Consider the following 16,806-nt stretch of genomic DNA (forward strand, 5'->3'; position numbering starts at 1 on the left):
AACATATCTAAAACTGAGTATGGCTTTGAGTCTAGAATTTATAGAAAAGAGACCTTTTCTAATTCTTATCTGCACTACTCAAGTTCGCACCCACACCAGAAAAGGAGTGTTATAAAAGGGCAATTTGTGCGCTTGTGTAGAATGACTTCTGATGATGCATGTTATGGTGAATGTAAAAACCTGAGAAACATGTTCCTGAATAGAGGCTACCGGAAGAGCTCATTGATAGAGTTTCCAAAGAAGTCAGTGATGGGAGGAAGGAAGGTTTGCCCTGTATTGGGTAAATTGAAGATGTTGCAACTCAACAAGTCACAAACAAGAAAGTAGATGGGTTAAATAATGAATTCGTATCAGGTATCATTACCACATATGATGGACAAGCTGGTGTGATCAAAGAATTTTTGACAAAGAGTGGATTAACTTTTCTAAAGTTTCTGACTTAAATCACATTTTCCAGGGTGAAATAAAACATATTTATAGGAAAGGGAACACCCTGAAGGATATTTTTGAAAGTAGTAAAGGGAATTCAAGGTTAGCAGGTACAAACAAAAAGCTGGTGTATTTAAATGTGGTGCTTGTAATTATTGTTCTTATTTGATTACTGGGGATACCATTACTTTACCTGCCAGAAATAACAAAATTTTAACTTTAAAAACTTTTAATTGCAACACAAAAGGGATTATTTATGTTGGGTTATGTAAAAATGTAATGCTTTACATTGGCAAGAGTGAAAGAAAGGTTAAGCAGAGAATTTATGAGCACACCTATGATATTCGTATAAAATGTGAAACAAATTCTCTGTACAAACACACAAAAACTTGTCCTGAAGCTGAATTTCAGTTTTTGATATTAGAGGTTGTGCCAAAAGGACCCCAGGGCGGTATGTGGGAGACTTTAGTTGAATACAGGGAATTATACTGGCAAGTGGTGTTGGAGGCCAGTAAATTCCCTGGTTTAAATGACATGATCTCACTTGCCCTGTATTAAAAATGAGATCAGCAAAATTGTGACATTAATGTGTAATAATCCTCCTTGTCAGTAGAGGGCAGTAACTCAATGCATTTCTATGTACAATGATTGTTTTTACTGGCTGTTTTTTAAATGTTGGATGAGTATATAAAAGCAGTTAACTGAATGTATTAGTGTAATCTGATGAAGTTGTGGACGAAAACGTATGGTGATTTGATTCAGCGTTATTTTTTCGAGTGAACTGTTGCTTTAATAAATTTGTGTGCCTACCTAGCAGTGGTTCAGGGTGCTTTGTTTCTGCTTACTGGTTTGTTCTGCATCCTCCGTTTTTTGGTCAAATGTATTTGCTGTCAATACATTGCCAGAGGTGACAGTTTCACTTTACAAACCCCTAAGCACGTCATTCATTTTTCAAATGCCTTTGACTGCAATTCCACCTACATAGTTTATCTTGCAGTTTGCAGCCACTGTGGTGCTTTCTATGTAGGCAAGACAGTAAGAAAATTCAGTGATCAAATTAAAGAGCATTACCAGACTATTAGAAAGGGAAATGTAAACAAATGCACTAGCAAAACACAAGTTAACAACCCCCTTATGCTCCAATTTAAAATTTCTAGTGCTGGATAATGTTTCCTTGATTTATGGTGATGGCATCCCCCGGTTAGAAGTGAAAGAGCTGAGATGGCTGGTTAAACTGCAGGCTGACATCCTCCCTGGCCTTAATGGAAATTTGAATGTCAAGAGTATCCTTAAGTGGTCACGATAGGGTGAAATTTTCCCCTCCCCAATCTTTTGTATTAACTATGCATCAGTTTGTTCTTAAACTGAGTTCAACAGTTATTTCCTTGTATTTCTGATGAAGTTCGACTTTGCAATGTAATAGTGAATGAACAAAAGCGCGTCACTACCTTGTTTTGCTGTTGATATTTCACTACTGTTTTTAATTGATTTTTGTTGGAAGATTGTGAATATTTCACTGCTGGAATTAAATCATTATTTTGCTGAATACTGCTGGAGTTATATAGATTATTTTTTGCTGTGAAACAAGTACCTGCTGCTTTCCTTCATTTCCACAAGGTTTGTGATTTTTATATATATATATATATATATATATATATATATATATATATATATATATATATATATATATACACAGTGGGTATAAAAAGTTTACACACCCCTGTTAAAATACCAGATTTTTGTGGTATAAAAATTGAGGCCACAATAAATCATTTCAAAACTTTTCCCACCTTTAATGTGACCTATAACTTGTACAATTAAATTGAAAAACAAATGTTTGTTAGGGGAAAAATATAAAAAAATAAAAAAAAAAAAACATGCAATACGCTGGTTGCAAAAGTGTGCACACCCTTATACTAATACTTTGTTGTGTGTTCACACCCTTAAACTAATAATTTGTTGAGGCACCTTTTGATTTAATTGCAGCATTCTGTCTTCTTGTGTACACACTTGTCATCAATAAAGAGACTCAAATTAACCCCAAATAAAGTTCAGCTATCCTAGTAGGGTTTTCCTGACATTTACTCAGTTGCCTGCTACAGAAAATGCCATGGTTCGCAGAGAGCTTACAAAGCATCAAAGGGATCTCATTGTTGAAATGTATCAGTCAGAAGTGTACAAAAAATCAAAAAGTGGAGAAAATATGGGACAACAGTGACGTTGGAAAGAACTGGACATCCCTCCAAAATTGATGAAAAGACAAGATGAAAACTGTTCAGGGAGGCTGCTAAGAGACCTACAGCAACACTGAAGGAGCTGCAGGAATTTCTGGCAAGTACTAGTTGTGTACTACATGTGACAACAGTCTCCTACATTCTCCATATGTCTTGACTATGGGGTAGGTTTGAAAGACGGAAACCTTTTCTTACACACAAAAACACCCAGGCCTAGCTAAAATTTGCAAAACAATACATCATCTCCCTAAAGTATGTGGGAAAATGTATTATGGTCTGATGAGACCAAGGTGAACTTTTTGGCCAGAATTCCAAAAGGTATGTTTGGCACAAAAGCAATATTTTGCACACCAAAAGAACACCATCTCCACGGTGAAGCATGGTGGTGGCAGTATCATGCTTTGGGGTTACTTTTCTTCAGCTGGAACTCGGACTTTAGTCAAGGTGGCTGGAATTATGAACACTTCCAAATACCAGTCACTTTTGGCCCCAAACTTTCAGGCATCTGCTAGAAAGCTGAAGATGAAGAGGAATTTCACCTATCACCTATCAACAGGACAGTGACCCCAAGCATACATCCAAATCAACAAAAGAATGGCTTCACCACAAGAAAATTAAAGTTTTGGAATGGCCAAGCCAGAGCCCAGACCTAAATCCAATAGAAAATCTGTGGGGTGACCTGAAGAGAGCTGTGCACAAGAGATGCCCTCGCATTCTGACAGATTTGGAGCGCTTTTGCAAGGAAGAGTGGGCAAATATTGCCAAGTCAAGATGTGCCATGCTGATAGACTCCTACCCAAGAAGACTGAATGCTCTAATTGAATCAAAAGGTGCTTCAACGAAGTATTAGTTTAAGGGTGTGCACACACAACAAAGTATTAGTTTAAGGGTGCGCACACTTATGCAACCAGCTTATTGTACATTTTTTATTTTTTATATTTTTCCCCTAACAGATTTGTTTGTTTTTCAATTGAATTGTATAGGTTATAGGTCACATTAAAGGTGGGAAAGGTTTTGAATTAATTTATTGTGGTCTCATTTTTTTATATCACAAAAACCTGGCATTTTAACAGGGGTGTGTAAATATATGTGTGTGTGTGAAAATATATACATATATATGTGTGTGTATATATGTATATATGTATATATATATATATATATATATATATATATGTGTGTGTGTGTGTGTGTGTGTGTGTGTGTGTGTGTGTGTGTGTCTGTGTCTGTGTATAGATGTATAATATGTATGTGTATGCGTGTGTGTGTGTATATATACATATATATATATATATATATATATATATATATATATATATATATATATATATATATATATATATATATATATATATATACACACACACACACACACACACACACACACATGCTGTTTGGGCAGTTTTTTTCATCTCTTTCAACTTTCTGGTTTAAATGCCCGTGTTTGCGCTTGTTTCCCACCTTTCCTGTAACTAGTCTAGTCCAGATACAGATTTGCTTTATCCAGGACTGTTTGTAAGCTTCTGTGCCCCCAAGCCTTTCTGTGTTGGATGGAAGCATTCTAGCTTATCGGTGGGAGTGATGAGCACTAGGTAGCCTATCTACCACAAGATCCAGGTACTGATTCTTAGTTTTAGCACTTGAATTTGCTTATTCGTGCTCAGCACTTGTTCAGAACTTGTTAGCACTAAATAAGCTACAAATTACTACAGCAGTTAACCTTCCTCTTTACCTAGAGGAAAACAGTTTTTGTACTTACTTTCCTCACTTGCTTAGAGAAAAACAGCTCTTATACTCACTTGCATCACTTGTCTATAGGAAGTAGTTTTTATTCAGGCATGTCCAAGGGTCAGCTCCCAGTGTTCTCTCCTGTCTATCTGATGAATCTGGGCATCTTGGGGCAATGTAGCAATTGCCTCATGTACACAGACAGCTCTCTCCTCCTGCCACCCAACACTACAACCTGTGAGAGATGCACTTATCTAGCCAAACTGGAGGTAAAGCTCTCTCCAACCAAGTCTGAACTTGACAGTCAAGAGGAGAAGGTAAACACTTGCACCACACCACACTCATCACATAGTCCCACTAAACCTACACCACCAAAATCCACACATAGAAACACAAAAACATTTGCGGAGGCTCTCAATAATAATCTGCTCAAGCAACAGACACTTCCAAAGAAGAAACACAAGCAACCTCCACCCCCCCCCCAACACAACCCAAATGACACATAGCCAACAGACTCAGTGTGCCACTTAACCACAGCTCATAAGGCAAAACAACATACCCAACACATTAGTCATAGGTGACTCTATAGTCAGGCACACTGATGTCCCACTCACTAGGCTAAACAAGGAGAAGGTTACTGTCAGCTGACTGTTGGGTGCCAGGATCCGCCACATAACCCACACACTCAGGTCACTCCACAGCAATTACAAATATGACTCTGTCATTGTCCATGTTGGTGTGAATGACCTGAGATGTACCTTCCTGGACTACATGAAAAGAGACATGGAAGAGCTCTCCGATCCTGTAGCCCAGGCAGGTATGACCCTAGCCCTGAGTAGCATCCTGCCATCGCCCAGAATGATACCGCAGTACAAGGACAAAATGATTGACTTCAACAATTGGCTAAGCTTCTGATGTCATTCTAAGGGGATCCAGTATGGGACGACATGGTCAACAAACCACGATGCTTTGCCAGAGATGGCCTGCACCTGTCACCCCCTGGGATTCCGGATACTGGCCAAGGCTCTTGCTGCCCCTATAGTGCCTTTTTTAGGCAAGGTTCAAATGACAAATTCACCACAGTAACAGGAACAGGCAAGCAAAAACTGAGCGTAATGCTACTCAGTGCTAGAAGTCTAAATCGCAAAATGCACTCCCTCGAGGCACTCCTTAAAATGGAGAATATCGATATCTGTGCAGTGACTGAAATCTGGTTCAAGGCTCCAGAGAGCACCCCTGGATTACCAGGCTATAACTCATACCACACTTTTCGGCCACCTAACCTGGACCAGAACACCAAAGGTGGAGGTGTGTCCATATTCATTAAGGATATCCACACCTCCAGGCTAGTTGCTCAGCATAATGCATCTGAGGTTATCCAAGTGCAACTAACTCTGAGCAAAACTGCAATCCAAATTGTAGCTTGCTACAGATCCCCCACCATGCCCCAGGATTCCGACTCCTCTTTTCTTGATATACTGGAGAATATTAGGGTTCAACCAAACACCCTAATAATGGGCGATTTCAACTACCCCACCATTAACTGGGAAAACTACTCATGTACCAACTCCTTCGCTCAACGCTTTCTGGAATTCATAAATTCCAATGCCCTGGATCAACTTAACCCCCCCTTCCAAGGGCAACAATATCCTACATCAAGTCATTAGCAACATGAGTGACTGACGTTCCACAGCTGGTCAACTACTTGTTGGCCAGATCCGACCATAAGCTAATCACCCTAGATATCCACATTCCGCTCCCACCCCCCATTAAGGAAATCCCTGTAAAAAATTTCTCCAAAGCCAACTTCATGCTTCTTAAGACAGAAGTGGCGAACTTCATGACACCCATGCAGATGGACAATACAGTTACGACTGCTGAATCCTACACAGATGCACTCTATAAGCACTTGCACGAGTGCATGGATCGTGCTATCCCAAACAGAACCAAGACGCTATCCTCCAAAAAAGGAAGCCAATCTGGTGGTCCCCTGCCATAAATAAACTCTACAACAGAAGGAAGAAACTGTTGCAAAAGAGAGTAAAATCCCATGAGTGGAGGAGTTCCCTGGTCAGCCTCAGTAAGAAGTTGAGATCCTTTATAAGATCCTCCAAAGCTAGCCATGAAAATAAAATCACCACTGATTCTAGGGACAACCACAAAGCATTCTATAGCTATGTCAAGAAATCTCAATGTCAACACCCAGATCTGCTCTGAGTTACAGCACAACGGCATAAAAATTACATTACCAACTGATATTGTCAACGTCCTGGCAGATAGGTTCACTGCTAACTTTACCCCCCTCTCACCCCACTAAAGGGCCCATATCTATACAGGAAGAATGCAGAGTCCCTGTAATCACAACTACGCAGGTAAAAGCTCCACTCTCTAAAGCCAAAAACACAGCATCCATGGGACTGGACAACATCCCAGGCTGCGTTTTACAAGAACTTCAGAACGAACTGGCTCCACACCTAAGCACCATGTTAATCATAGTCTCACATCAGGCATTGTGCCCACTGAATGGCGCACAGCAACAGTTATCCCACTCCACAAAGGAGGAGCCACCACTGATCCCGGGAACTATCGCCCTATTAGTCTGACGAGCCTGGTCTGTAAGGCCATGGAACATAACATCATGGAACTCATAAACAAAGACATTGGTAACCTTCAAACTCCTACATCACAAGATGGGTTGCCAAATGGCTCACTGACAGAACCCACACTGTAAAAGTTGCAGACTCCAAATCTGACTTCAAACCAGTGACAAGTGGAATACCACAGGCTTCAGTCCTCGGACCTCTGCTGTTTGGTATCTACTTCTCTGAAGTACAGGCTAACATCGAAGGCCTTTGGCTAGTGAAGTTTGCAGATGACTGCAAACGAGGAGCCATAGTTGAGTACCCAAATGATGAGGGCATCCTACAAAAGGGCCTCACTGAGACAGATGCCTGGTGTCAGAGCCGTGGCCTCAAGCTCAATGCCAAAAAGTGCATTGTCATCCCCTTTGGTAAAAACTCTATACCCATGAACTACCACATAGGTGGCAGTCTACTTAACACCGAATGTGTGATAAGAGACCTGGGGACCCAGGTGGACAGTAGTCTCTCCTTTGATAATCACATCACCACAGTAGTCAGGAAATCCTTCTATGTGGCACACCTCATCACATAAGGGTTCTCATCTAGGAAAAAAAGAGGTCACTATTCCCCTCTACTTGACACTCATTAGACCCATTATAGAGTGCAACGTCCCTTTTGGAATGTACCTCACAAAATGTCTACAGCAGCTGGAAAGGCCACAGAAGTACCTCACTAAGAGGATTACTGGCCTCAAACAGATGCCCTACACTGACCGTCTCAAAAAACTCTAGCTTTACTCCGTAGCATATCGCCTACTCCAAAGTGATCTCTGCCTAGCATATAAAGCTATGTCAAACCCAGAGCTGTTGGACATGCTACACCTAAAGAAATCCCAATCCCTCTGAGCTACATGCTCTAGGGACCTAAACCTTGTCACCACAATAAACAGGACATGCTGGAGGGATAGATTCCTGTCCCAGAGACTTCCCATACTCAGGAACAAGCTACCCATCTATGTCAAGCAAAGATACTCATTAGCACTCTTCAAGAATAATCTTGATAAGTGGATGGGAAATAGGAAATACACCCTGGGGATCAGTTTTGTGGCTTTGTTCAACAGGGGCACAGGAAAATAACTTTCTCGGGTTGCGTAAGCCAGGGACCCTTGTTGGCTAGGCTTAATTAGGCCCCTGGGCTGATAGCCTTGTACCTACCTATGAACCTATATATATATATATATATATATATATATATATGGATCCCCTTCAGTTAACAAACACAAATCACCGACACCAACAGACCGACAATACACACAACCATACATGCACCCTAACCCTAAGGTCCGACACAACCGCACACTTACCCTACCCACACCCTAACCCTAACTCACTTAACCCACCCCTAAACCCACAGTCCGTCACTATCGCACACACACCCTACCTGCACTAACCCTAACTCACTTAAACCACCCCTAAACCCACAGTCCGTCCACACACCCTACCTGCACCCTAACCCTAACTCACTTAACCCGCCCTAAAACTACAGTCCCTCACTATCGCACACTTACCTGTCCGCTCCCTAACACTAAATCCCTCACTCTATCGCACTTACGAGTCCGTTGGGTTCTCACCTTGTCGGTCATCTGCGTTGTCGGTGATTGATTCCTTGTCGGTCTAGTGAGCTGGGCATCTAAAGGTGATCCATATATATATATATATATATATATATATATATAGATCTATGTTTATGTACATACACACACACATATATATATATATATATATATATATATATATATATATATATATATATATATAGATAGATAGATATAGATATATACACACACAGACAGCACACACACACACACACCCACATATACACATGCATGCATGCGTGTATGTATGTATATATATATATATAAATATATATACACACACACACACACACACAGTGGATATAAAAAGTGTACACACCCCTGTTAAAATGCCAGGTTTTTGTGAGATAAAAAAAATGAGACCACAATAAATAATTTCAAAACTTTTCCCACCTTTAATGTGACCTATAACCTGTACAATTCAATTGAAAAATAAACAAATCCGTTAGGGGAAAAAATATAAAAAATGAAAAAACGTACAGTAAGCTGATTACATAAATGTGCACACCCTTAAACCAATACTTTTTTGAAGCACCTTTTGAATCAGGTCAAGTTTGTAGCTATGGGGTCTAAGATGGCCCCATCTTATGCCAGTCTTGTTCTTGCAGCTTGGAAAATGGATGCTTTGGTACACTTGCCAGGTTTTAAATACACTCAGTTATATCACCATTACATTGATGACTTTTTTTTTCCATGGACAGGGACCACGTAACAACTAGATATTTTCTTAACTGCAATGCATGATAGCATTACTTTTTTCAGTTTGTTAAATCTGGTTTTTGAGCTTCTGTTTTGTTTCTTGATAGTGTAATCAATAGAAATTGCAGTAAGAACTGTCTTGTGTCCAACATTTTCAGAAAAGATACTTATAGAAACAATTTTTTGGACTTTACTGGCCAACACCCATTTTATATGAAAATGAATGTACTGAAAGGGCATATTATCAGATTATCCAGGCTGGTTAGTGATGGCTTACTTTTTAAAAAAGAAGCAGACTTTTTATGCAATCTGTTTGTACAGAAACATTACCCTGAGAACTTGGTTTACAGAAATTCTGTGGAAGTTATGAATGACAGCTATAATAAATTCCAACCCATGCTTAAATGTGGTTTTACCCCCAAACAACATAATACCCTGGCTGAAAAGGACAGAACTCTGAGCTTTCCCATTCCTATCAGCATTAGGGACATTGTCTCTAATAATTGGAACATTATTAACAGTTCTGACCACCTGACTCGTATCCTGGGGAAATGTACAGATTTTTTCTTATAAAAGATCTAAGACATTAAGACATGCCTTTTAAATCAAGGACTCTGCATTTACTACAGAGAGAGTCACGAATGTTACAGCTCCTCAGGTATGTTCACTTGTGGGAAATGTGTTTGTTGTCAGTACATCTACACAGGGACCCTTTACATTTTCCAACACATTAATTTTAAAGTGTCCTTTGCACATCATTTTGACTCTAACACAAGAAATTTAGTTTATTTCTTTATTTTGTGTATCTTGTAAATACTGCAATGTTGGAAAGGTTTGCCGCAAACTCTCAGATAGAATCAAAGAACATTATGGTGTGATCAGAATGAATGATGCTTATAATGCATTGGCCAGACATACCAGATCTTGTACCACTTTTGTTGAATTTAATTTCATGGTACTAGAACAACTGGAGTTATTTTTGGGGACTATGCTACACTGTCAGAAGTGAGGGATCTCGGATGGCAGCTGCTACTGGGAGCGGACTCAGCACCAGGGTTAAACGATAGCTTGAATTTAAAATGTTCATTGAGGTGGCATTGCTAAATCTCAGATTTCTTGGTATTTTACTTTGCTAATGTTTTATTCAGGCTTTATTCATGTTTCAGGAAATGTTATCTGTTTTGCATTTCTAAGATGTCATTTGTTCATCGTGATTTTATTGCTTTGTGTAACAGTATTTTTCCATTCCTTTGTGATTCTGATCTCATTTCTGAAGAAGATATGGGAGAACAAAAGTGCTGAAATAAATTGGTTCCAGAAAAGTTTTTGTCCTTGCTTCATTTGTTATGCCAAAGTTGTTTATTTTACACACACACACAGACATATATGTATATATATATATATAGATATATATATATATATATATATATATATATATATATATATATATATATATATATATATATATATATACACACACACACACACACACACACACACACACACACATAACTATATGTGTGTGTGTGTGTGTATATATATATATATATATATATATATATATATATATATATATGTGTGTGTGTGTGTATATATATATATATATGTGTGTGTGTGTGTATATATATATATATATATATATATATATGTGTGTGTGTATATATATATATATATATATATGTGTGTGTGTGTGTGTGTATGTATATATATATATATATATATATGTGTGTGTGTGTGTGTGTGTGTGTATATATATATATATATATATATATATATATATATATGTATATGTGTGTGTTTGTGTATGTGTATATATATATATATATATATATGTATATGTGTGTGTGTGTGTGTGTATATATATATATATATATATATATATATATATATATGTGTGTGTGTATATATTTATATATATATATATATATATATATATATATATATATATATGTGTGCGTGAATATATATCCTTGATCCTTTCTATGACCATAAAACTAAACTGATGCTCAGAGCAGCTGTTAGCTATATGTTTAGCTAGTGCATTATTCACATTGTGCGTAGTAATACTATAAAGATGTTTTCCGATATGATCTTTCAGTCTTCTGTTGGTCTTTCCAGCATAGAAGACTTGGCAAACTTTGCACTGTGCTAAATATACTATATTAATGCTGTTACAATTCGCATGCACAAATGTCCAGTATTATTAATATATAAACAGTAACTACAAGCTTTCGAAAAAACAGCCAGATAGAGACCACCACGATATAAATAAAACCTCAGGTTTATACTACAAGCTTTACAAGGCTTTTGTACAAAATTCACTAACACCAATCTTATTAGTTTCCTGGTCATAGTTCCTGCTACCACATAACATTCTCTTATTATTTTTCTTTTTCTTGTTCTTATATCTAAAATTTGGCTGTATACCTAGTATATTACTAATCCTACTATCTTTTGTGAGAATCTGCCAATGTCTACTGATAATTTCTCTAATATATTTATTATCATTACTGTAATATATGGAGTACTTCAAATGCGGTTTCTCCAATTTACTCAATTTTTTATCTGATACCCCATCCCAATTACTATACATTATATTATGCATAGTGAATATCAAGAAGATTATTTAGAAATTATTACCACCTTCATGTGGTATTAACCAATAATATGTTTGTGTTTAATGGGAGATATTACCTTCAGCTTGATGGTGTAGCTATGGGCACTGCGTGTGCCAGTAGCTACGTCAACATATTTATGGCAGCTTGGGAAACCAAACATATATTAAATAATAAGTTATATAGCAAGTTTATTCCATTGTCCTGTCATTTTGTGAACGACATCTTTTTTGTATGGGCTGGGGATGCTGAAGTGTTTCAACAGTTTTGTGAGTATATTCAAAATATTGATGTATTTTTGAAATTTGACATAAAACACGATCCATATAAGACAGATTTTTTTGGATGTTAGATTTAATAAGCATGAAATGTATAATGTTACCACTGGAATTTTTAGGAAGCCTTATACAATGCAGTAAGTTGCTTCACCATAATAGTATGCAACCTCCCCATGTATTTCCCAATGTAGCAAGAGGGCAAGCCATTCAGACATCCAGGCTTAATGCCACAGATAAAAAAATGTGAGGACAAATTAAAGGAGCTCAGCCACAGATTTACATCTAGAGGTTATAAACAATCATACATCAGTCCTATTTTGGAAGATGTAAAACATGATAGAGATGAAAAGTTTTGTCCTTTTTACTCTAGTAATAGGGATGGGGTATCAGATGGAAAGTCCACTAAATTGGAGAAACAGCCTTTGAAGTACTCCATCTGTTACAGTAATGATAATAAATCTACTGGAGAGCTTATCAGTAGACATTGGCAGATTCTCACAGTAGATATTAGGATTAGTAATATAGTAGGTACGCAGCCAAATTTTAGATAAAAAACAAGAAAAATATTGAGAATGTTATGTGGTAGTAGGAATAATGACCAGAAAACTAATTCGATTGGTGTTAGTGAATTTTGTACAAAGCTTTGTAAAGCTTGTAGTTGTTGTTTGTCTTTCGGCTTTTCCCGTTTTGGATCGCTACAGTGTAACACCGGTCCGCTAATGATTGGCAGTATATTTTAACGAACACCGAGGTGCCAGCTCGACGTCCAACCTTCAACGAAGGCACGCCCATTTACACCTGTCTTTCGAACGCCCATCCAACCGCAAGGAGGGCATGCAGACTCCACACAGAAGCACTCCCCGCACTCCAGCCGAGAATCGAACGGGAGAACCTCTTGCTGTGAGGCAATGTAAAGCTTGTAGTTACTGTTTATAAATTAATAATAGTGGACATTTTGTCCACCCAGTTACTGCTAAGCAGTTTAAGTTTTATGTGCATGCAGATTGTAACAGCATTAATATAGTATATTTAGCTCAGTGCAAAGTTTGCCAAGTCTTCTATGCTGGAAAGACCAACAGAAGACTGAAAGATCATATTGGAGAACACCTTTACAGTATTACTACACATAATGTGAATAATGCACTAGCTAAACATATAGCTAACAGCTGCTCTGAGCATCAGTTTAGTTTTATGGTCATTGAAAAGATCAAGGAGCGTGAATGCAAGGAAGATTTGTCCAATTATACAGAAGCTCAAGTAATAAAATGGATTATTAGACTCAGGGCGGATGGCAAAATGGGTCTGAATGGACATTTGCCACTCAAGCCCATTTTAAAAGGTAGGCCATTATTTAAATAAAAATGTGTGCGTACATAAAGATTTTAAAATTTACACATTTACATTTTGCACACCTTATTACATGGGTAGCCACATAAACATTAATGTTTTATACAGATTATTTTTATGCATATGTAAATATTTTGTTCTCATTGCTCTAGTATTAGGTAGCTCATTGGTTGGTAGAGTATTAAACACTCAATCGGAGGGTCCAACTCTCAATCTGAGGGTCCAGGGTTCGAGCTCTTGCTTGAGCATTGGTACATATATATATATATATATATATATATATATATATATATATATAAGTGTCAGTAGATCGATCAGTAGATGAAGATCGACATCACTTCACCCGACTTCACCGACACAGAAAATATCGACACCGCAAATCACGGACAGTTAACAGGTATGTTAAATGTCCGTGATTGCGATTGTCGATTATTTCATGTCGGTGAAGTGGATGTTGATCTTCTAACTTGTCGATCTTATATATATATATATATATATATATATATATATATATATATATATTTTTTTTTTGTTTCTCCCTTTTTGGGATGATGGTACCTTTTTAAGAAGTGCAGTTCATCATGACCCTTTTAAGAAGTTAAGCTTTTGAATAATGTAATGTGTTTTATTCATTGTCATTGTTTTTTGCAGGTTTAAAAGTTTTACATAAGATACACCCCCTGCTTCTGTTCACCTTTTAATAGGCAATGTTGCTTGGACAGACACTGCATGGGCAGATAAGTATTTGGCAATAAACATTTAATGTTTTCATAGTAGTCCCCTTTTTATTCACCTCCCAAGCTGGATAAAAAAATAGAGCATGTACCGTAACTCACACCTTTGAGAGCAAACTAGTTAGCATCTAAGCAACGCTTCATGTTGCCTCCAGGTTGCAGGCATACTAATCTTGTTTTGTTATCATTTCATTAATACCACTGGCAGTATATAGGGGAGTTATTCTGTCAGTTTCAGAATTGGTCAATGACAAACAGATTGAAACACATTGATGGTAAACCCTTTGAAGATTGAGCCCAGCACCCAACAAACACACTCGAACAGACATACATGTGCACTTGATTCACTCTCACAAACCAAAACACACACTAAACATACTTTTATCCTAGAGCACACTCCCTGCCCCCCAACAAAAATTTATATAACCAGTTCTGAGACCGAACTTAAATTAGAGTAATTCCAACCTGGGGACACAGTCACACAGACACCCATTTCACTCACTATTCTTCTCTCATACCTCTCACACATACCACATCATGTGTAACTAACATACACACTCCTTCCATTATCTTGTGCACACTTTTTACAACTAACACCAACCGCCCTACTTAAACAGATTTTTCAAGCTTTCAAACACTCGCTCTTTCTTCTGACAATTCACTCAAACACCGTGTTTACACCAGTCACCAGACACATGCACACACACACGCAATACTTTCAGCTGCTCTCAGTAAGAAGATCCACATCATAACACCTTGTTTTGACTACTCACTTTCCTTAACTCCAGACTATACTTAACATGCATGTGCATGCGCGCACACACACACACACACACACACACACACACACACACACAGAAATTCTATCCAAATGTTCCTGTGCAAAAATGCATTGTTCTAGTAGACTTAGAATGCCTGTTATATAGTTAGACAGATGCCAGACATACCACAGTGATATCCATTGCATACAAACTGTAGATACATTAGTTTGTATAGTCAGCAAGGTAGTTTGATGAGTTGGCCATCAGTAAAACAAGTTAGGATAACTAGGTGGACTGTGTTTCTTCTCTCATTTCTGAATTAGAGGGAGCTGAATGAGTAAGGTCTTCTCCTTTGTCCAGAAAGTAGCCCTCTGATATTGCCTGAAGGATGAACTTCATGGATCTTAGAGGTACATCCAACGAAGGTTGTTGAAAAACCTCTGCTGATGTTTGTTCCTACTGACAGTAGGAAAGTTGTGCAGATAACTGCCTGACTAATTGGTTTTCTTTTAAATATTTGGAGTTCAGGTAAGTGCTGTTATAACTTGCCTTTAAGATATCTGGCTCATATTTATTCTTTTCTAATTAATGCATATTATAATGAGACGATATTGGCAACTTGATTGTGCTTTTATAACACCCTTATGTATAAGCTCAGTTCCCGAACTCCATCAATATTTTTTATGCAAATGTTGACTACAGTCTAATTGAAATAACTGTGAAGACTATCTGTGATAGCTGCAATTATGAAACAGCCTTGGAAATGGCCTTTGCATTTTATACCCTTACATTAGGGCAGTGTAAGAGCATTGGCAGGGTGTTACTATCACCATTTTGCATAAATCTATATAAACTGGGGACATACAAGTTGTATGTCATTTTGAATTACAGATAGAAGCATAAGGTCATAACATTCTTATGTTTTACAGAGAAAGTGGCAACATATTTTGTATTTGAAGGAAAAGAGATGTAGACTTATAGAGAAGCCAGGGCTTATTTGCATCATTAGTTCTCTTCATGGTCTTGCTATTTTACTTTGAATAACTGTGCATTGTAGCATGTAAGTAACTTTACTGACTTTTAACTGTTCCACTAAGTACTGTTAACATTAACCATGCAGCTGGTCATGTTAAGATAATGTTTAGGCAAATCTTTGAATGAATAAACTTGTATGTGTAAGTTCTTGATACTGGTGAACTGATGTTACCTTGTAATTTCCATCTGTTTCAGATGCTTATCACTTCCAGTCAGATTCAGTGGACAGGTGATGTTTCCAAGGCTTTGGTCACTGCTAAAGAACGAGGCGACAGAAAGTCACTGAAGATTATGAAGAAGAAACAGGTAATCATTTGCAGTTAGGAATGGCTATAGAATTATTTATTTAATTTTTGTTTTATTTGTTAACTGACTGAAGTGACCAGACACATCCATTTTGAGGGGTGATCCAGTAGTGCTGTCTGGTTAAGTTATTTACTTAGAACCACACAGTGTGCAAGTAGAAATTGAGGAACTCAAAACCAGGATGAAAGTTGTTAGCAGTTTGTAACCTTAACCCTCTGAGCCAAACTGACAAACAATAACAATACTTGTTATTATTTAACGTCTGACTGTTTGTTGTGGGATAACTCTGAAATCTTTCCAAAAGGATGAAATTAAACTCTTGGGTTTCTAAGTCAGCAGGAAACCGTTAGTGAACAGTGCTCTAGTCACCTGAAAGTATTCCATACCTTTTTTTTTTTTTTTATAGC

At 37.7% G+C, this 16,806-nt stretch overlaps 1 protein-coding gene across 1 annotated transcript in view; it reads left to right on the top strand.

The window, feature by feature from the left end:
- Window positions 1-16,806, top strand: part of DNAH2 (dynein axonemal heavy chain 2) — a 6,636,854-nt gene that overhangs the window by 2,639,115 nt on the left and 3,980,933 nt on the right. Inside the window, exon 34 of the mRNA XM_044077324.1 lies at window positions 16,289-16,399. Within this exon, the coding sequence (XP_043933259.1) occupies window positions 16,289-16,399 (111 nt within the window). The remainder of the gene's footprint in view (window positions 1-16,288; window positions 16,400-16,806) is intronic.

Source organism: Protopterus annectens, chromosome 7.part0 (genome assembly GCF_019279795.1).
Source record: "Protopterus annectens isolate FY-2018-M chromosome 7.part0, PAN1.0, whole genome shotgun sequence".
NCBI lineage: Eukaryota > Metazoa > Chordata > Ceratodontiformes > Protopteridae > Protopterus > Protopterus annectens.